Source organism: Cricetulus griseus, chromosome 3 (genome assembly GCF_003668045.3).
Source record: "Cricetulus griseus strain 17A/GY chromosome 3, alternate assembly CriGri-PICRH-1.0, whole genome shotgun sequence".
NCBI classification, from domain to species: domain Eukaryota; kingdom Metazoa; phylum Chordata; class Mammalia; order Rodentia; family Cricetidae; genus Cricetulus; species Cricetulus griseus.
Genome location: NC_048596.1, coordinates 98980760 through 99002288, shown reverse-complemented (window position 1 = coordinate 99002288; position 21529 = coordinate 98980760). Strand labels below are relative to the sequence as shown.

At 43.7% G+C, this 21529-nt stretch overlaps 1 protein-coding gene and 1 long non-coding RNA gene across 3 annotated transcripts; one reads left to right on the top strand and one right to left on the bottom strand.

The window, feature by feature from the left end:
- Positions 1-4553: 4553 nt before the first annotated feature.
- On the bottom strand, positions 4554-16604 carry LOC103160635. The gene is made up of 3 exons (XR_004769117.1): positions 16540-16604; positions 11054-11131; positions 4554-4665 (listed from the first exon to the last, which is right to left on the bottom strand). It is a non-coding gene; the product is annotated as an uncharacterized LOC103160635 (long non-coding RNA).
- A 38-nt stretch (positions 16605-16642) lies between these two features.
- On the top strand, positions 16643-19552 carry LOC100759549 (cytochrome c oxidase assembly factor 4 homolog, mitochondrial). 2 transcript variants are annotated; one of them, XM_027407791.2, is made up of 2 exons: positions 16643-16799; positions 18710-19552. In XM_027407791.2, exon 2 carries the CDS (start codon positions 18726-18728, stop codon positions 18987-18989), a length of 264 nt encoding a protein of 87 aa, XP_027263592.1. In that variant the 5' UTR covers positions 16643-16799; positions 18710-18725; the 3' UTR covers positions 18990-19552. The 2 variants fall into 2 exon arrangements, with proteins under 2 accessions (XP_027263592.1, XP_027263591.1); XM_027407790.2 differs by having other exon boundaries at positions 16667-16872.
- The last annotated feature ends 1977 nt before the right edge of the window (positions 19553-21529 follow it).

Here is a 21529-nt window from a genome sequence, read left to right as displayed (position 1 = left end):
TGATCTGCGTTGTGAATTCATTGTGAGTCAGAGGTCGTTCAGACATTCACCAGTGTGACTCAAGTTTTAGTTTTAGTAAATTAGTAAACTTTAGAGGCTTTTTATTAAAAAGAGCCTGGCCAGGACAAACTAGGGCGTTCTCTAAGTAAGGTCCTGGTTATTATCAGTCAAAGGATTATAAAGGCAAAACCCACAATGTTATAGTTTGGGGGAGTCAAATTAACTCATATCTTGTCTGGGTATGGGCAAGGTTTAATTTTGGTTTGGTTTTTTTTGTTTTGTTTTGTTTCTTTTCAAGACAGGGTTTCTCTGTGTAGCCCTGGCTATCTTGGAACTTGCTCTGTAGACCAGGCTGGCCTCCAACTCAGAGATCTGCTGTCTCAGACTCCCCAGGGATTAAAGGTGAGTGCCACCACCGCCTGGCTAAGGCTTGATTTTTGTAACAGGCATCCAGCAGGTGCCTCAGCACCCAAGCAAGTGTTTCATACAAAAGCAGAATTTAGCAGTTAGCTGTTTAATCTTGTGACCCATTTATCTTGTAGGAATAGCTGGGGCAGTGATGCATTTTGTAACAATCAGAAATTTTTTAAGAATAGTCCAACTGCACCAGGAAGTGATCCATGTCCCGACAGGGAACATTCAAGATAGTAGTAACTTCCTCACAGATTACACAAGTTAAAAACATTTTGTTTTCACAAACCTAGCACAAGTAAATTTGTCCTCTAAACATAATGTTCACTATCACAAGTTCCAGAACATCCAAAGCTAAATAGTAAGACCTTGTCTTTAAAAAAAAAAGGGGGAGGGTTATTTATTTATTTTTTATTTCGTTTTTCAGAACAAGCTGCGTATGATGGCTCACACCTATGATCCAAGCTGAGGCTGAGGAAAGAGGACTGCCCTGAGTTTGAGGCCAGCCTGGGCTACACAATAAGGGTGGAACTTGCTTTGGCATTGGAGTCTTTTCTCTAAAAACAAATTTATTTGACTGAGTTTTTAAAATTGTAGAATAGTTTTGGTTTTTCAGAAAAACAAGGAAGATTAAAATGCTCTCATATAACCTGAGCGTTGGTGGTGCACACTTTTAATCCCAGCACTCAGGAGGCAGAGGCAGGTGGATCTCTGTGAGATCGAGGCCAGCCTGGTCTACAGAGCGAATTCCAGGACAGCCTCCAAAGCAATACAGAGAAACCCTGTCTCTAAAAACAAAACAAAATGTTCTCATAATACCCTACACACAGTCTACCCTATCTTACATTAGAGCGGTCTATTTTCTGGGGGCTGGAGAGATATCACAGTAGTTAAGAGCATGTATTGTGCTTGAACAGAACCTGAGCCAGACCTGAGCTCAGTTCCCAGCACCCACACTGGGCAGCTCATAACCTCTGGTAACCTCAGTTTCTGGGGATCCCACACCCTCTCCTGTCTTCCATGGTCAACTGTACTCACCTGCACAAAGCCACACACAGAAATCCATCTTACTTTTTTGAGGCAGGGAGTTCAGTGCGAGTCTGACCAGCAGGTCTCCCATTCCTCCTCTCTCTACCTTCCAACGAGGAGCTTCCAGGCACACACTAACCTGCTCAACTCTTTACATGGTGCTGGGGATCTGAACTCAGAACCTCATGGTTATGGGGCAAGCACTTTACTCATTGAGCCACCTCTCCAATCCCGTTTTTAAAAACGCTTTAACATTTACTTTGCGCTGGAGCATACTATGAGTATGTGTGTGTGGGATGCGTGGGTAGGTACTCAACATGCAGAGGCTGGTCTCTCTGTCTGTCATGTGGGCCCTAAGGACCAGCCCGTGTCATCAAGTGGGCAGCAAGTTCCCTTGCTCACTGAACCATCATGATGAGACCGCTCGCCACCTTTTTATAGTCTCACTGGCCCTTGATGTGAGACCAGGTTGGTTATAAACTAGCTCTCGCCCTCTGCCCCTGTGTTCCAACTGCTGGGATTACAGGTGCACATCACGTTTTGTGTTATTCTTGTAAAATTTCCTGCAAGACTGAGACCGTTTAGAAGTAATAGATATGCACAAAAAGACGTGTTCCCCAAAGAAACCTTTATCTATGGTGAGGACTTTGGCAAGGCGTGAAAGGCAACACAGGAGGCATTTCTCACCAGAAGTCACAAGGGGGCGCTGGAAAGCCGAGAAACAGGTCTTCGCAGCTGACTCCGCAGCTTCTTCACAGTGGACAAAAGGACAGAGAACCAGGGACCTGTCACAACCAGGACTTCAACTCTAGAGACCTTATGAGTGGTGTGGGGGCTGGAGAGACGACTCAGTGGTGAAGAGCACTTGATGTTCTTGCAGAGGATCTGAGTTTGATTGCTATCACTTACTGCCTTAGATAGGGCTTTATCGCTGTGAAGATACCATGACCACAGCAACTCTTACAAAGGAAAACATTTAATTGGGTTGGCTTACAGTTCAGAGTTTTAGTCCATTATTGTCCTGGTGGGATGCTTGGTGGCATGCAGGCAGATGTGGTGCTGAAGAAGCTAAGAATTCTACATCAGGATCCACAGGCAACAGGAAGAGACTGAGACACACTAGGCCTGGATGGAGCTTCTGAGACCTCAAATCCCACCCCTAGTGACACACTTCCTCCAAAAGGCCACACCTACTCCAACAGGGCTACACCTCCTATAGTGCCACTCCCTATGGCCTATGGGGGCCATTTTCATTCAAGCCACCACACCCACATTAGCCATCTCATACCAATTCCAAGGGAATCCAATGCCTCTGGCCTCTGTGGGTACCTACATGCACTCACATACCACAAACACATTTTAAATAATTCTTTTTAGAAAGGTGTGTGTGTAGTTGGGCGGTGGTGGCACACACCTTTTATCCCAGCACTTGGGAGGAAGATCTCTGTGATTTTAAGGTTAACCTACTCTACAGAGCTAGTTCTAGAACAGCCAAGGCTACACCAAGAAACCTGGCCTCAAACGTAAATAAATAGATAGATAAATAAATCAATAAGTAGGTAAATAGATAAATGAATAAATAAGTAAATAAATAAATGGTGTGGGTGTGTTGTGATGGCCATGTGGGAGACTAAGCTTTAGAACAGGAACTCACAGTCACTGGCTATATGGATTACACCAATGCCACCCTCATCTTGTTTCCTGTCTTGTTTCTGAAGGACCCCCCCCACCCCCGCCCCGGAAGCTCGGGCCTCCAGGATCTCAGCCCAGGACCGAGGTCACCCCAATTACCAGGCAGAGTCGAAAGCTTGATGAAAACTGCATGAGGCTTTATTATAGTTGTTTAACGAGCTAACCCCATGTTAGCTTGGGCCTTTCATCCACCCACCATGGAGGATGGCTAGAAAAGACCCTGCAAAGCGTCTGCATAGAGATCTTATAGGGCAGCATAAGGGGAGTGTCTAGGGATACGCACAGGCTCAGGATTGGTGTGCCTCCAGGCTTGGAGGGTTTGCCCTGTGTTGATTGGTCAACTGGTTAAGGCCCATAGGCCCTCCCAGGGTGGTTGCTATGCTCTGCCTGTCATTGCTGTGCACTTGTCCGTAAAGCACACCCAAAGCACATCCAGAGCCGTAAAGCATAGCACCACAGCTAACTTCTGATTGGTTCCTTGCCACAAGGCAGGCATCTGACCTCCTAGTGACCAAGGCAAGGTCAGGCAAGCACGTGTTCGGCTGTTATGGCTGCTGAAATAGGGAGCTGGTCCCTTCAGTTTCTAATTTGATAACATACTTAAATACCTTAAAGTTGGCAGTGAAATCTCAGATTTATGTAGCATTTTGTACCTAGTAGTTTTTGTTTGTTTGTATGTTTTTTTTTAAACAAATGCCAGTATGGCCACATGTAAATTCATTTTGTTTTTGTACCAATAAGTAATATTTATAAAGTGTTCAAAAGGTGTAAAAATTGCTTGCATTATTTTGTTTTAAAAAGAAAACATGGAAACTGGAGAGATAGAGATGGCCCGGGGTTTAAGTGCTTGCTCTGTGAGGACCCTGACCTAATGTGTTAGACCCCCGGAAACTCAAGTATCGGGGTCCCAGGCCACGTTCTCGGTCACCCCAATCACCAGGCGGATTCGAGAGCTTGCTGCAAACTGCACGAGGCTTTATTGTAATTTAACGAGCTAACCCCATGTTAGCTCTGGTCTTTCACCCACCCGTCATGGCGGATGGCTAGAAAAGACAGCTCCTAGGGGCTCCCGAAAGATCTTATAGGGCAGCGTAAGGGGAGTGTCTAGGGGTACGCACAGGCTCACAATTGGTATGCCTCCAGGCTTGGAGGGTTTGCCCTGTGTTGATTGGTCAACTGGTTGTTATGGCCCATAGGCCCTCCCAGGGTCTCTACGTCATTGCTGTGCGCTTGTCCGTAAAGCACACCCAGGGCCATAAAGCATAGCGCCACCAGCTAACTTCTGATTGGTTCCTTGTCACGAGACAGGCATCTGACTTTCTAGTGTCTGGGACAAGGTCATAGAAGCACGTGTTCGGCCATTATGGCTGCCAAAAGGGAAGCTGGTTCCTTCAAATGAATAAGGCAGGAGGAACAATGGGTGAGGGGACACACTTCTTTATTTCTTTCTAAGGGACCACCGGTCTGGAAATGATAACCTCACATCAGACTGTCTGAACAGCATGTGCAAATCTGATTCTTCCGTGTGGCAACCTGCAACAAGAATTCACAGGTCAAAGGAAGTCTAGTATTCTTTCATCTCAAAAGGAGGGACCCTGGGGACTCTAGCAGTGGCTTACTGGTTAAGAGCACTTGCTATTTGGCAGAGGGCCATGTTGGGCAGCTCACAAATTCCTGGAATTTCAATTCAGAAGATCCAGTGCCCTCTCCCGGGCCTCTACAGGCACCCACATAGGTGGCATACAGACACACACAAATATAAAAATAAATCTTAAACAAAAACAAGAGCAATTTAAAAATTAGAACCTGCTATTACCCTTCATTAATCCAAGGGGCAGGGTGTTATGTAGCAGTTCTTAATCCAGGCTGACCTCAAACTCCCTCTGTACCTGAGAGAACTTCTCATCTTCCAGCCTCCATCTCCAGAGTACTGGGAGTACAGCTGTGTGCCACCATGCCAAGCCTGAGTCTCAGAAATTTATTGACCACAGGAGTAAGAGAGGGGCCATCACCAATGTGTTTACAGCACCTCTAACCAGATCAATGGTGCACTTATGCAAGGGAACAGAGGAATTGACTGTCACAAGTGGAATGAAACCCCTTTAGTCTTGTTCATGGCTCAGTGCAGAGACAGCCCCTGGGGAAGCAGAGGGCGGGGCACACAAATCAATAGGCTTGGTCTCTTAGTTGTGTGTATAAAGTTCTGACTATATGCCTTTCCTCTGAGGAGCATTTTATTAATTTCTCAATGAAAGGGAAAAATCACTAGTACCACACAAACAGCATGTATTTTGTAAATAATACAATCTCATTTTTACTGTCATGAACAGTATTTTTAGCTACGGTGACTTCCTTGGTCCTTTAGGTCCTGGCTTCCTCCTCTGTAAAACTGAAATGATACGTTATTTCAGTAAGACTTGGACTACGTCAATGAGCTTAAAGAAGACAGCTACACCCCTATATGTAGGAATACATACAGAATATTATTCAGGAATTATAAAATATATCTGTGTGCATTCACCTGAGGAAAATTTCAAGATATTGAGAAACAGATAAACCAGAGGGCAACACACATAGAATGAACCCAATTATGCATAACATAAACTAAGATAAAGTCACATTGTGTGTTTAAATGAATAAATACACAGATGCAAGTGCAAATTTTCAAAAGGACTTTAAAAATACACATATATAGATGGGTATGGTGTCACACACCAGCACTTGGGAGGCAGAGGCAGATGTATCTCTGTGAGTTCAAGGCCAGCCTGGTCTATAAAGCAAGTTCCAGAACAGCCTGGGCTGTTACACAGAGAAACCTTGTCTTGTAAAACAACCCCCCCCACCCGACAGACACATATATAGAACTAGGTGTGGTGGGTCACATCATTTGAGTGCTGAGGCAGGGGGTTAGTGAATTTGAGAGCTTATCTTCAAAAAGCTTGGAAAGATGGCTCAGTGGTTAAGAGCAATGACTTCTTTTCCAGAACATCCAGGTTTGATTCCTAGCACCTGCATGTTGACTCACAACTGTCTATAACTCCAATTCCATGGGATCTAGTGTCCTCTGAGGGCACCAGGCATGCACATGTAGGCACAGCATCCATATACATAAAGATATATATATATATATATATATATATATATATATATATATGAAAATGTTAATCCTAATTTCTTTGAGAGGACTTTTAATTCTATGTAATTCCGTATTGCTTCAATTTTTGTAGATATGTACATACTGGTTGTATGTTTCAAAAATTGGAAGAAAAAACAGTAGTAATACCTATAACTTGAGTAACAACACAGCTTAAATGAGATGACCTTTTTTTAAAAAAAAAAACCAATACAACGTCTGACCAAGAAGATTTCTCATTTTTTTCTGTCTACTCATCAGCTGAGAGTGAACTAGGTTTAGAGCTGAGGGCCTAGGACTTCATGAAGAGACACATTGATATTTAACATTCATTTATTTTAAAATTATGTATATATGTGCATGTGTGAATGCAGGTGCCCAGAATCCAAAGGAGGGTGTCAGATCCTCTGAGCTGGAGTTACAAGTAGTTGTAAACAGCCTGATGTGGGTGCTAGGAATCTAACTTGGCTCCTCTGGAAGCGCAGCAAGCACTCTTAACCACTGAGACATGGTCTTTCTAGCCCTGACTCACTAGTACATAAAATTAGAAGAAGGAGACTAAGTCACAGTAGCTTTGGGACTGGAAGAAAACCCAGTGTTATATTACAGAAGGGTAAAGAGAAAGGCTTACCACTGAACACTGAATTCAGAAAGCCTAGGGCAGAGAAACACTTCCTACAAACAAGATTAAATAAGACCCAGAGTGGAATAATAATGTAATATGTGGGCTGGCGAAATGGCTCAAAGGTTAAGAGCACTGTCTGCTCTTCCAGAGGTCCTGAGTTCAATTCCCAGCAACCACATGGTGGCTCACAACCATCTGTAATGAGATCTGGTGCAGATATATATGGAAGCAGAATGTTGTATACATAATAAATAAAATCTTAAAAAATAATGTAATATGCAACATGCCCATAGATTTCATTATTTTGGAAGCCATTTATTTCTCATCTCTGAATATTTGCAGTGGCCTCTTGCCTAAGAAATATACAGCATAAGAAGGCAGTAATGCCAGGCATGGTGGCACACTTTTAGTTCCAGCACTAGAGAAGCAGAGGCAGGAAGATCTCTGTGAGTTCGAAGCCAGCCTCATCTACATAGTGAGTTCCATGCCAGTCTGGGCTCCACAATTAGATCCTGTCTTTAAAGGTGTGAGCAGGGAGGCAGTGATAAGACTGGGATTGTCGGTGAGTGGTGCATTGCCTTCCCAGCACAGGTGAAGCCCTGCGTTCCTGATTCCGCAGCACTGGCTCTTGAGTCCAGCACTTTAGAGGTAGATGCAAGAGGATCAGAATCACTAAGTCTCTTCATGGGTTTGCCTTTTTTGTGCTTTGAAATAGGGTCTCAGATTGTCCAGGCTGGCCTCAAACTCACTATGTAAACACGGATGACCTTGAACTTAAAGTCCTTCAACCCTCCTGCCTCCACTGGGCACCTGCTAGGATCACGAGTGTGTGCCACCACTCCTAGCTAGAAGTTCAGGGTCATCTTTGGTTATATAGAGTTTGAGGCCAGTCTGGGCTACTTAACAAACATCTGATCTCATCAAGCAAACAAACAAACAAACAAGAAGCTCTATCTTTGATGCCATCTCAGGCACTAATAATAGAAAACATGGATTCCCTTCCTGTTTTTTCCAAAACACACAAGTAGATGATCTACAGAGAAAAATGTCCCCATAATCATTTGTAGAGAGTCTTTGTATGGGTTACAGAGATTCTAAGCCACTAAGAGTGCTGGTAGCTGCTCTTCCAGAAGACCTGGGTTCAATTCCTAGCACCCACATGGCAGCTCACAGCTGTGCCTTTTTTGGCCTCTGAGTGCATATGTGGTGCCCAGACATACATGCAGGCAAAATACCCATATACATAAAATAAAATAATGAACTTAAAAAAAAATCTGTGTCGGATATCTCTAACAAGACTAAGCAGCCATGCTGATGGAGCTCAATTGGTAAAACGCTGGGCTAGCCCTGGCCAGTCTCCAGCATTGCATAAAGCCAGGCATGGTGGTGTGTATCTATAGTCTAGCACTCAAGAGGTGCAGGCTGGCGGATCAGAGGTGAAGGTCATCTTCAGCTACACAGCCTGTTTGAGGCCAGCCTGGGCTACATGAGACCTTTTCTTAAAAACAAACCAAAAGTTCTGACACACAGGAATTTCTAGTCCTTGGGGAAGTAGCAGCCCATCCAAATGGCCAGTTGAGTGAATTATTTATACACTTGTGAATAACTAATTCGTTTCTATCTTTACAGTGATTTGCCCTTGGAAATCATTAGAGAAGCCCTTTTACAGTTCCTTTGTGACCTTTGAAGGTCACCACATAGCTAGCGTCTTTGGTGAGCCAGATCTTCAGCTGAGCGTCCATCCCCCATTCAGAACCACAAGGCCACTTGGGGGAAACTGCAACAATGCACATCAAACACACATTTCCTCACCTCCTGTTACTTGGCCCCTTATGTGAGATATTTTCATGTGTTGCCTACATGCTGGCTTTTAGGAAAGCCAGTCTAAAAGCTCTCTTTAGCTCACTTGCCTCCCAGCTAGCATTGTGAGGGCTGGTGGCTTCCTTTCCTGGGACAGAATTACAAAGGTAGAGTTGATCCTTAGTTCTAGGTCTAGATCTCAGTATATGGGCTGGGAGGCTTATTTACTCACCCCTTAGTCTAACAGCCCAGAGCATGTTAGGAGCTGACCCTGGAAGGCAGTAGGCCTACCCACTGAAGGCATTCACTGACCTGGCTCATTTGCTACAGCCCCATTCTGTCTGGAAAATCACTAAATTTGAGGACAGACCTCTGATTACTAAATAGGTAAACAAGCCTAGTGCAGATTGGTGGTCCTGTGTTTTCGCTGTGGACCATTCTTCTATTCAGTCTAAGGTTTCTCAGACCAGCCTTCATAGTACATTTTTAAAAACATCTAAACAAGTCAGGGCTAGAGAGGTGGCTCAGTGGTTAAGAGCACTGGCTGCAGCCGAGCATTGGTGGCACACGCCTTTAATCCCAGCACTCAGGAGGCAGAGGCAGGCGGATCTCTGTGAGTTCCAGGCCAGCTTGGTCTCCAGATCGAGTGCCAGGATAGGCTCCAAAGTTACACAGAGAAACCCTGTCTCGGGAAAAAAAAAAAAAAAAAGGGCACTGGCTGCTCTTCCACAGGTCCTAGGTTTAGCTCCCAGCATCCATATGTCGGCTCACAGGTGCCTGTAATTCCAGTTTCAGGGGATCCAATATCCTCTTCTGGCCTCTGAGAGCACTACATGTTCATGGTACACAGGCAAACAAGCAGGCACACACACAAACAAATAAAATAAATCTAACTCCCTTGCTCTGAGTTCTCCATTAAAGCCTTCCAGACTTCCATGCTTCCATCAGAACTAAAAGAAACACAAAGGCCTCCAACACTAGAAATGTCCAGGCTTGTTAGCTGTTCAAAAGTCAACACAATATTGATGGGGGAGGTTCTTCTGTGTATATGTTTCTCTTATTGGTTAATGAATAAAACACTGTTGGCCAATAGGGAAGCAAGATAGGTGGGACTAGGAGAGAAGGAGAATTCTGGGAAATGTAGTAGAGAGGAGAGTCGCCATGTGATCCCCGGTTTTTTCTGTGTAGCCCTTGGCTGTGCTGGAGCTTGCTCTGTAGACCAGGCTGATTTCAAAATCAGAGATCCACCTACCTCTGCCTCCTGAGCACTAGAATCAAAAGCATAAACTGCCCCACCCAGCTAGCAAATTTTAAAAAATGTTACTCATCATTATTATTATTACTAACACAATGAACTAAAAGTTCATAATAATTCTTTAGGTTGCAGAAATATAATTTCTCACTTTTATATTTTCTCACTAAATATGTATTTCTTTTGCAATATGGGCAAATAAAGCACTTTAAAATGTATCCTACCTACTAATAAACAGATGACTTTTTATTGAGTTCATGATGGTGCACACCTATGATCCCAGCACTCAGAAGGTGGAGGCAGAAGAGTCAGAAGTTCAAGGTTTCACTATGAAGTGATTTTGAGGTTGGCATTGGCCCAAGAGACCTTGAATCAAAAATTTTTTTTTTTAAGTAGGAAGGGAATTTACTGGGAAGAAGGGATAGGGGGTGATATTAGATAACAAGAAGGGAATATGATCAGAATCCAGTGTGTGTGTGTTTGTATGTGTGTGTTTGTGTGTGTGTGTGTGTATGTGTGTGTGTTAATGTACAAAATTGTGAAATAATAACAATTTTAGAAGAGTTCAAGGTCATCTTTAGCCATGTAGCAACACGAGGGTTTCATGTAGCCCTGTCTCAAAACAAAAAAGTAGAGAACTTCAACATAGCCAAGTTAGCCACAACTTGCTTCTGCTTCAAAAAAAAAAAAAAAAAAAAAAAGTCTACAGTGGTAAAAAGGGCTTAATTACATAATTTTCAAAATCATTTCTCAAATATGAGGTTTGGAATTTTGAGGAAGTACATCTGTCTAGGGAACAAGGCAGGAAAATATGACCAGTAGCTTATTATGAAGCGTCCTTATGATGCCACTGTATTAGGACAATTTAAACGGGCTGAAGGAATGGCTTCTGGTTAAGAGCCCTTGTTCTTGCAGGGGACTTGGGTTCAATTCCCAGCACACACATGCTAACTCACAACCATCTGCAACTCCATTTCCAGGAGATCTGATGTTCTCTTCTGATGGGCACTAGGCACACATGAGGTGTACATACAAACATGAAAACAAAACACTCAGACACATAAAACAATAAATCTTCAAAAAACATTCATATTATCTTCATATTACTTACCAATGAGTAATTTGCAGACACTCTCTGGGCTTGAGTACCAGTACTGCCAAACACTTCACACACTTTTAGTTGTGTTACCTTACAATTAAAACACACATATTGACTATGAATATGTTTAGTATTAGAGTAGAGAAAAAGATGAATGTGTGTTGGGAGACACCCTAGCCCCGCCCCATGGCAACCCGGACAGGTGCCAGGTGGACCCCGGACTCACCCATGAGGGCGAGGTAAAGGGAAGTCGGGGTGACATAAGGGAAGGTTCTTAAGGGCTGCACGTGGAGACCCTGGCCCCTTCTCTCTGGCCTCGATAGCTTGCTTCCTGTGAGCTCGCCCTGGCTTGTGTTTTGCTCTGGTGTTTACCTGAATAAAGGAAGTCTTACCATCATGGACTACAGTTCATCTTTGAGTGCACTCGGTAATCCATAAGAAATGTGTTATACTTTTTCTTTAGTAAAATAGCTTAAACTCTTTGCCTGAATCCTGGGAAAAGTAACATATGGTGCCCAAAACCTTGAAGATGCATTTTCCTGTGGACATGAAATATGAATGCTTGTCTACACAGATGGAAAAGAAGAAAGCCACCAGGGAGGCGAGTCAGATGCAATTAAAGTTGCTTAATGAAAACATTAGGACTACAGGAAGCGCTCCTCTCAGTGTATCTCCTCTAATCCTCCCTCCCCAGCCCAGGAAACCATCGCTCCCCCATGGCTCCTCTTAGTGCAGAGGGATGCAATGTAATTTCTTATCAATGAGATGCCATTATCTTCTTAATTATGAAGTGAGTTGTGCCCATAGAAGACAATACAACAGGATACAGTTGAAAGACATGAGCAATAGTTTCCAGATGAAAATCAGATAATAACACTCTCAGGGAATTGTGAAAGGAACAGGTGAGTGCAGAAAGAAATATGAGGAACTCAGGACCCAAACTAAAGCCAACACCTAAAACACAAGGCTAAAAGCAAACTTGCTGCCAACTGGGCATGGTGGCTCATACCTGTAATCCCGGCACTTAGGAGATAGAAGCAGAAAGATCATGAGTTTAAGGCCAACCGGCCAACCTCTATAACAGGATTTGTGCAAGGCTAGCTTGGCAATGAGACCCTGTCTCAAAAAAAAAAAAAAAAAAAAAAAAAAAAAAAAAAAAAAGATACACACACACACACCCCAACAGGGACTGACAACAGAATGTTATTGAGCTGTGCTTCATGTGAGGTGTCAAGGAGCTACACTCACCCAAGGACCCTTTGCCTGTTATCTCTTCTGCATTCATACTTCAACATTTCTGGGAATTCTGAAGGACAATGACAATGTCTTCAATAATCAAGATTCTCTGGAACCTCCTACAGGCTCTCACATTTCATTAGAAAAAAAAGTTTCAAAGTCACAATATTCCTGTCCCTAAAGAAAAAAAATCAATATTCTCTTATGACAGGTCATCTTTTAAAAAGACAATTAGAGGCCGGACGGTGGTAACCCACGCCTTTAGTCCCAGTACTCGGGAGGCAGAGGCAGGTGGATCTCTGTGAGTTCAAGACCAGTCTGGTCTACAAGAGCTAGTTCCACGACAGGCTCCAAAGCCACAGAGAAACCCTGTTTCAAAACATGCCCCCCACCACCAAAAAAAGACAATCAGAGTATCTATTCAGGGGCTGGAGAGATGGCTCAGTAATTAAGAGCACTGGTTGCTCTTTCAGAGGAACATGGACTCAATTCCCAACACCAATATACAACTCACAACTGTCTATAACTCTAGTCTCTGAGAATCCAACACCCCTTCCAGCCTCTCCAGGCACCATGCACACTTGGGGTATACAGACATATATATCTGTAAAACACTCACATAAATGAAAATAAATACAAATTAAAACTGTCTTTAAAAATATTCAAACAGCATGTTCTTAGCCAACACACCCTTGCCTGGCTGTCTGCATGCCCTTTGTTAAATGGGATTTTTGCCTCCAACCTCGTGACGAACCACATTGCCAACTGCAGGCTAGCTGGCCTGGATCTGGAAAGTCTTCCATACCACAAAAAACTAAAGTGCCAGCTAAACACTCTTGGCTGAATTATCCATGCCAGCAGGGATGCAGGGAGCACCCTGTGCTTGGTGTTCAGGCCTTTAGAAGATCTGGGCTTGGTTTTGCTCTTGGAAGACTTCATTTCTTTGGGGCTGATTATGTGACAGATTTCAAGAAGCAGTGTTTATTGCCTGCTTGCCAGCCTGCAAATCAGCCTTTAATTCATAAGCAAACTATGGAGGGAGAGAAATGATGAGCTGCATTCTGATGCCACTTGTGCTGCTGATGAAATCAGTTAAAAACTGCAGAAGTCAACAAAACAGATGAAATCCAAGAAGGAAAGCATGAGTACACAAAAAGTCAAAGTCAAGCTTCATTTTATTTCCTAGGATTAAACATTTATGTATGACTACAGGTCTACTGTTTAACAGAACACAGAGCAATGTCAAACAGAGGCTTGGAAACAGAACATTCAATCAGAAACACTGAACCCACCCAGCATGTTCATGGCAAAAATTAGCAGTGGTGCCAGGCAGTGGTGTGCAGACCTTTAATCCCAGCACTTGGGAGGGAGATCTCTAACTGTGAAACCAGCCTGATCTACAGAGTGAGTTCTAGCACAGCTAGGGCTACACTGTCTTGAAAAACCAAAAAATGAAAATAAAACTCTGTGTGTGTCTGTGTGTGTGCACGTGTGCGTGCATAAGCACACTTGGCATGCACTTGCACTTGCAGGAGTGTGCATGCACATGTCACAACTTGGTGTGGATATCAGAGGACAACTTTCATAAATTGGTTCACTCCTTTCACCATGTGGGTCTTGAGCACTGAACTTGGAACATCGGTCAAAGATGACTTCTCACCATTTGACAAGGATGGTGATGGAACTAAAACAATGAAGGATTGGTAGCTGTCATGTAGTCTTATGCAGAATCTCACAGAAGCAGAGTTAGAGGGCATGATTAATGAAGCAGGTGAGATGGTAATGGTACAGCCCGTGGACAGCAAGAAAAATGAAAGACAGATGGGGGGGGGCGATTAGGTAAGCACCCAGCTTGATGAGGACAGCAATGGCTGTACTGGTGCAGCTGAGGTTCGCAGTGTGGTGACAAACCCTGGAGAGCAGTTAACAGAGGAGAGCCTGCTGAAGTGATCAGGGAAGCCATGACATGAGGGGATATAAAGAGCTTGTGCCGAGGACAGCAGCAAAGTGAAGACATAATCCTTTAATTTCTTGTACAAAACTGTGTAGTTGCTCTTTCCTTGTAACTTATCTGTGTATGTATTCAGCCTAAGTAGAGCTGGGTAGATCAGATGGTGTGGATGCTTGCCTAGCATGCCTGCAGCCCTGGGTTAGGTCCCCAGCACCACATAGACCAGGCAGGGTGGTACATTACCATCAAAGGCACACAATCTTTGATTATTATACAAACGAAGTGGAGAGGACAAGGGTAGCTTGGATGTCTGAAGGAGATATCTGGCTAGGACCAGTTTCCAATGCTGTGCCATTTACAGGACATAGTTTGTCTTATTCATGTTTTTTTTCACAGCAAATTCCTCTAAAACTGTGAGCTCTGGGACCCCATCTAGGCCATTTCATTGATAAAAGGCTGCCACACAAAAATGGTTTCCCTTTACAGCACAAAAGAGTATCTCAGAAATGAGAACTTGGAGCTGGGTGGTGGCACGTGGCTTTAATCCCAGCACTTGGGAGGAAGAGGCAGGTGGATCTCTGTGAGTTCCAGGCCAGCCTGGTTCACAAAGCTACACAGAGAAACTTTGTTTCAAAAAACCAAAAGAAAACAAACAAACAAACAAAGAAACTTGTTTGGCAAGGTGGTGAACACTTTTGATCCCAACACTTGGTGGCAAGGCAGGTGGATCTTTGTGAATTCAAATTCAAGGCCAGCTTGATCTACATAGGAAATTTCAGCCCTGGCATGGCTACACGGTGAGATCTGGTCTCAAAATTAATAAATAAATTTCATATTTATCTCCTTAAAGATCCAATTCAGGCACCTGCACAAACTGTATGCTTATATAATTGACCCATAGGAACACCATCACCACCACCATCACACACACACACAAAAACAAAAACCCACAATACCTATATTGAAGTCAGGTGAAATGGGAAGAAGGAACTGAATTTGGAAGGGAATAAAATCAAAGACTGACTGTAAACCAGAATACAAAGCCAAGCAGTGGTGGCACACTCCTTTAACCTAGGCAGAGGCAGGTGGATCTCTTGAGTTTAAGGCCAGCCTGGTCTACAGGGAGAGTTAAAAAGTCCAGGACAGCCAGGACTACACAGAGAAACCCGTTTCAATAAAACCAATTTTAAAAATGAATACACAAAGTTTTAGACATGTAATTTATCATTTGTAGAGAAAGTTGCTAGAATAATTTTAACTTGCTTGCCAGTTAAACTAGAACTTACCATCTGTGATGATAGGTGTAGATCATCAGACATATGTATATAGAGAGATATATATGCATATCTTATTATAGATACATAATACTGTGTACTGTATATAACAATAGTAAATAACTTAGCTTCAAACCTGGGTATGGTGGCACACACATGGTGTAATTACAGCACTCAGAAAGCTAAGGCTGGAGGAATGCCACAAGTTTGAGACCAACCTGAACTACATAATGAATTCAAGGCTAGCCTGCACTACATAGTGAGCTCCTATCCTCCCCCCAACACACAAACAAAAATACCCAAAACAGACCAAAAATAGATATAAAATAGAAATGACAGATACTCAGTAAAACAAGCCCTTCTCACAGAATTTAGGAAGCCTGAATTTCTTTTTGATGAACTCAGTGACACCGAGCGCCATTCAGAGTGGAAAGAGGCTAAGAGCTGTCTGGATATGGCTGGGTGAAATAACCCGCCTTTCACTCTGGTGCCTAGAACAACGTTACAGTTAAGAAAAGGAACTCCAGCAAGTGTGTACTGCCCGTGAGAAAAAGAGGGAAAGGAGAGACAGAGAGCAGGAGGGAGCTATCTCCCTTAGGCCTGCAAGATGGCTCAAGAGTAAGTGTCTGCCACCAAATAACTTGAGTTCAATCCCACATGGTAAATGGACAAACAGAACCAGTTCCTGCAAGCTGTCCTCTGCTCTCCACACATGTGCCTTGGCGACACACATAAATAAACAAATGTAATCTTAAAAGTAAGAAAATGTCTCTCTCATATCAGCAATTAAGATCCTGGTTCTGACACAGATCATACTGTGCATTCGTGCTTCCTTGGTCTTGGGAATGAAAAATAATGTCCACGAGGTTTTTAAATTAATTTTCTGGGTCCTGTCCCCTCCCGCTTACTTGACAATACATATAGTAACCCACTTCGGACATGGGGACCAGGCTAGCTCTCGCGATTCAAAGGCACAATGGGCTACACGCCTCTTCTACTCCTTTCAGACCCAGAGTCAATTAGGTGAGGATGCGCACCTAATCCCTCAGCATCATCAAAGGTGATCCCGTCATCCCACTCCAATTTGTCCGCCTCTTCCGCCCTTTCCCGGAAGAGGAGGACTGAGGGAGGGCTCTACAAGGAACTCACAAATGAGAATGTGCAAAGGGTTCCACACTTCCGTGTGTGCGCTGCCGCGGAGGTCCGCTTCCTGCGGAGAGAAGCGAGGGGGTCCTCACTCCCTGCGGAGCCGGGCGACTGAGGCGGAACGTGCTTAAACACACTTCTGCACCCGTGGGTGAGCACTGCGCACGCATCGTTGCGCCAGCGGCTCCGTGGGGACCGCCGGAGTACGCCCGAAACTGGGAAAGGTGCTTCAAGGAACCTGGATGCCTTTATTTCTCTGCTTCCCCTTCACTGTTATTCCTTTCTAGAAGTACAGGCCAAGCTGTCAACCATCTAGTCTGCCCTTACCTCAGAGCATGGGTCGAAGTAGTTTCATTCAAGGAATACCTAGGGCAACATGTTTTGGGTGTAGACTGCAGTAACATTTACTGAGTCTACCTACTGAATCCTAAAGCGTGTGGGTGTGTGTGGGTGAGAGAGAGGGAGAGGGAGAGGACAGAAGACAGAAGACAGACTTACTTGCTGGTGATTCTACCCATTGAGGCAGGTTTCCAGTCAATATATTTCAAAGCCATTTTCCCTTTTGCGCCTCCATACAAGGTGGAGTGCTTCAATCCCTCTTGTGCCTTTTCCTTTGTCCCCATGGTAATAGTTTTAAACTACTTATGTGGGCTGCAAAGCTTTGGTCAATCATTTACTCTTTTTCATTTCCTGCTCGACTGTTTCCAGTCACTGAAGTGTTTTATTGTTTCGTGCTTTGATCCAGTTCAGTGGACTCTCCCAGGTTGGACATTTGCTTCCTACCAAACTACATCTTCAGCCCAGTCACCGAACTTTTGATTCTGTGTGTTCAATGCTCTCTTTCTACCTCTAGCCAGAAATAGTCTTCCCATATCTGGCTAACTCCTGTTCATCCTTGAATTTCAGCCTGGAAGTCATTTTCTCTAGAACAGTGGTTCTCAACCTTCTTAATGCTGTGACCCTTTAATACAGTTCCTCATGTCATGGTGACCCCCCCATCAGATTATTTCATTGTTACTTCACAACTGTAAATTTGCTACTATTAAGAATCATAATGTAAATTTCTGATATGTGACCCCTCCCAAAGGGTTGTGACCCACAGGTTAAGAACACTGCTCTAGAAAGTCTTGGAGGCTGTATCCACCCACTCCCCTCATACACACACACACACACACACACACACACACACACACACACACACACACACACACACACTGTGTTCCCAGTAGTCTGCACATACTGTTTAAATTGCCTGGTTACTTGCCTAAATTGTAAACTTCATGAGGGCAGGTGCTGTCTCTAACCTGGTCATGCTTGTTTACTGTCGACATAGTTGCTGGCACACAACTCTCAGTAACCACCTGAATGAGACAGAGAAGAGGCGTTTAGATTCCTTTTAGCTCCTTTACAACCCATCATAGTAAAGTTTGGACAAAGGTGAAAGTCTCTCTATTGAAGCCTTTTCTCCTTGCTGCATTCTGCGAAAGTCATCTCTATTGAAGCCTTTCCTCATTGCTGCATTCTGCAGGGTGCTGAAGCAAATGCTCTTGGGGAAATAGTCTGGGCATCAATATCCTCACCTCTGGATATTGTTGACTAAGTAGCCTCGTACCCCACAGACTCATTTTGCCTCAGCCTCCATATGCTTTGTGCCACAGCTACACTGAGTTCCCTGTTCCTCCAATGTGTCAACCCTGCATGTACTTGGATTCCCTTCCAAGTGTTTGATGTTGTCTTCTAGAACATCTACTTCTTTTGAGATAGATCAGAAATGGCTTCTTCAAAAAGATAACATTTCATTTAATTTGCTTTCCACTGGCAGACCCCATTGAGCTTAGATACTTTTGTCTTGGTTCTGTTTAAACCATTTTACAGGCTCTCTTTCTCTGCCAGGCTTCATGCTGAGAGGCCCTATGGTAAATCAGGCTCAGACTTTAAAGAGCTTAGTCTGTAAGGGAGACAGGCATATAAGCAGGCCACAAGTGCAGTTTGGACTATACTGTTTATGAGCAGGAAGATTCGTATAATCACACCTGTACTTTAACCTTGTCTTGTGTTCAGATTTAGGTTCCTCAAGATGTCAGCTTCAGTCCCACAAGGCCATAACTGGACCCGACAGCTGAGGAAGGATGATGAGGAAGAAGACCCGCTGGACCAGCTGATCACCCGCTCTGGCTGTGCTGCCTCCCACTTTGCAGTGCAGGAGTGCATGGCCCAGCACCAGGACTGGCGTCAGTGCCAGCCACAAGTGCAGGCATTCAGGGATTGCATGAGCGCACAGCAGGCAAGACGGCGGGAGGAACTGCAGAGGAGGAAAGAGCAAGCGAGTGCTCAACACTGAGACTCTAAACCATCATCCCCACAGGCTGGCCCTGAAGAAATAAGCACCCAGAGAGACCCTGGCAAGAAGAAACAATTTGGGGACGGTCTTTGGGACTAGGGTTGAAAGCCAGACACCATGCGTTTACACACGCCGGTCACCATGGGCTGTTTTGCTCTATGGTCAGATGACACATATTGTTACCTTTACTGTTCCACCATTATTTGTCTTTAAAACAAAGAGTGGGATATAGGCCACTCCCTCCACCCTACCTCTTGAGTCAGTGTGCCAAGTACTTTGTAAGTAAATTAACAACCTAAAGATAAATCAGTTGCCCAATCAGGCCTTCATTTTTCAGTCACAAAATTAACAACAGAAAGTGTTTCTAAGGCACTGTGTTAAGAGTGTGCAATTTGAAGAGTTATGTAACCTTCCTGTTATTTAGCGACTAGTGTGAGAGGCAGAAATAAAGCCACACTCAAACATTGAACTCGATTTCCAACAGTGACATAAGAGTCTTTATCTGTCCTCACTTCTGGGTGTTTTATTTATGGGCTAATAAAGACATATTTTTGTTTTTTAAAGACAGAATCTGTAGTTAAGACTGACCTTGAACTTGCTATCTAGCCAAGGTTCACCTTAAACTCATGATCCTCCTGCCTCCACCCCATTTACTGAAATTAATGGCATGTGCTACCACACCTATCAGGGAAACATTTTCAGCTGTAAGTGCCTGTTATATGCTAGGCTCTGTTGGACTAGCAGATTCAGAGTCTGCCCCTAGCCTAACCAACACACAAAGCTTGCCTGACATTTTGGAAGTATGTTTAACATTAAAATACAGACTTTGACCTTTGGAAAGATGGAGCCACTATCAACATAGAGCTTATGTTCCTACTTGACAACAGTTTGACAGAGCTGATAATGCCTCCTCTGGGGTGCTATGTCCTGTTTATAACATCAAAAGTTGCTTCTCATTTTTATTCAGTGAAATCATCAAATCTATTTCAGCATGTTCCTGGAAGTCCTTTGGGAATGGGAAGGGGGTTAGAAAGTGACACTGCCATAGAAGCCGGGGTGCTTTTTTCTTTTCTTTTCTTTTCTTTTTTAAATCATTATTAACAAATATTTCTCAGGCATCTATATGTTAGCAGTCCAAGTCTGAAGTATGGTAGACCCTAAAACCTACTTAGAGCTGTGTGTGCCGAAGTTTTGGGGAAGAGGGAAAGAAAGTAGAGAAGGCATGAAATGTTTAGAGGACAGTGAAGTCCTACTTGAAGCTGAAGACCAAGCGAGTAGATAGAGCTGCAACTCTGCCGTCCACTCCTGCTTAGAGCTGGGAGTCAGCAGTGGGTAAGTAGTGTGACTTGAAGTGTCAGCACTAATCCCAAAGGTGGGCATGGTATGGTGGCGCATGCCCTTAATCCCAGGACTCGAGGCAGAGGCAGTCAGACCTCTCTGTGTGAGTTCAAGGAGTTCCAGGCCAGCTATGGCTACCTAGTGAGATCTGTGTACAAAAACTGAAAAGGGAGTCAGTTAAGTGGGACTTTTAAAAATGAAGTGCACATTACTTATTTGTAACGTAGGAAGAATGACCATCTGGAGCAAATGAAAAGTACATGAAAGCCAGTAAAATAAATGAATAAATAGAAAGTGAACACTGGCTGGGCATGGCGGCCCATTCCTACCTATATCCCAGCATTTAGGAGACTGAGGTAGGAGGATCACCCGTAAGTTTGAAACCAGCCTGGGCTACATAATAAGTTTCAGGCTAGCCTCATCTGTAAAATGAGATTATTAAAAAAAGAACTTGAAATCATAGGAAAATACAAATAGGTACTATGTTACAATAAAAAGAAAAAAAGACAACACAAGCTTTAAATACAAAATGTTAGCTGGTCATGCTGGCAAGTGAAGTGACCTGTCTTAGTGGAGATGGGAACAGACAGTTTTTTGTAAGTGATGAGATCACAAAGTTTTTGGAGGACAATTTGGTGGGCTCTATAAACAATTTAAATATACAAAGCATGATGACACATGCCTGTAATTGCAGCACTCAGCCTGAAACAGGAGGATTGGTGCCAAGCTGGGCTACACTGAGTTCCAGGACAGACAGAGCTACCATGTGAGAAAAATCTTTGGAAAAAATTAAATATAAAAAAACGTAAAGTATATGAATCCATTCTGTAAGAGAGCCTCCACTGAATACATGTCCTAAGACGCATGTGCTCATGCGTCCTGCAGCACAGTCACAGTAAATTCCCCTCAGTAAGAACTGTGGTTGTTATGTATCCAGATCTGTAATGGGAATGTATCTACATGACTTACAGTGGGGCTATGTCCCAATAAACTCCACCGCAAGTGGAAACACATTTAGGTAGCTGCTGTGTCATGAGGGAAGAGGAGGATGCCCTGAGCGAGGGAGAACGGAGGGAGGATGAGAGAGTAGAAAGAAGGGGATAAAATTGCAGCACAGTATAGGTGTGTGTGGAAATATTTTGATGAAACCCATTATTCTACAATTACAATGAGCATTGACAGTTTATGTTGGATATTATGTG

What these genes read in the sequence shown, in the direction of transcription:
- LOC100759549 (XM_027407791.2), top strand. Translation starts at nt 18,726, where the DNA reads ATGTCAGCTTCAGTCCCACAAGGCCATAACTGGACCCGACAGCTGAGG.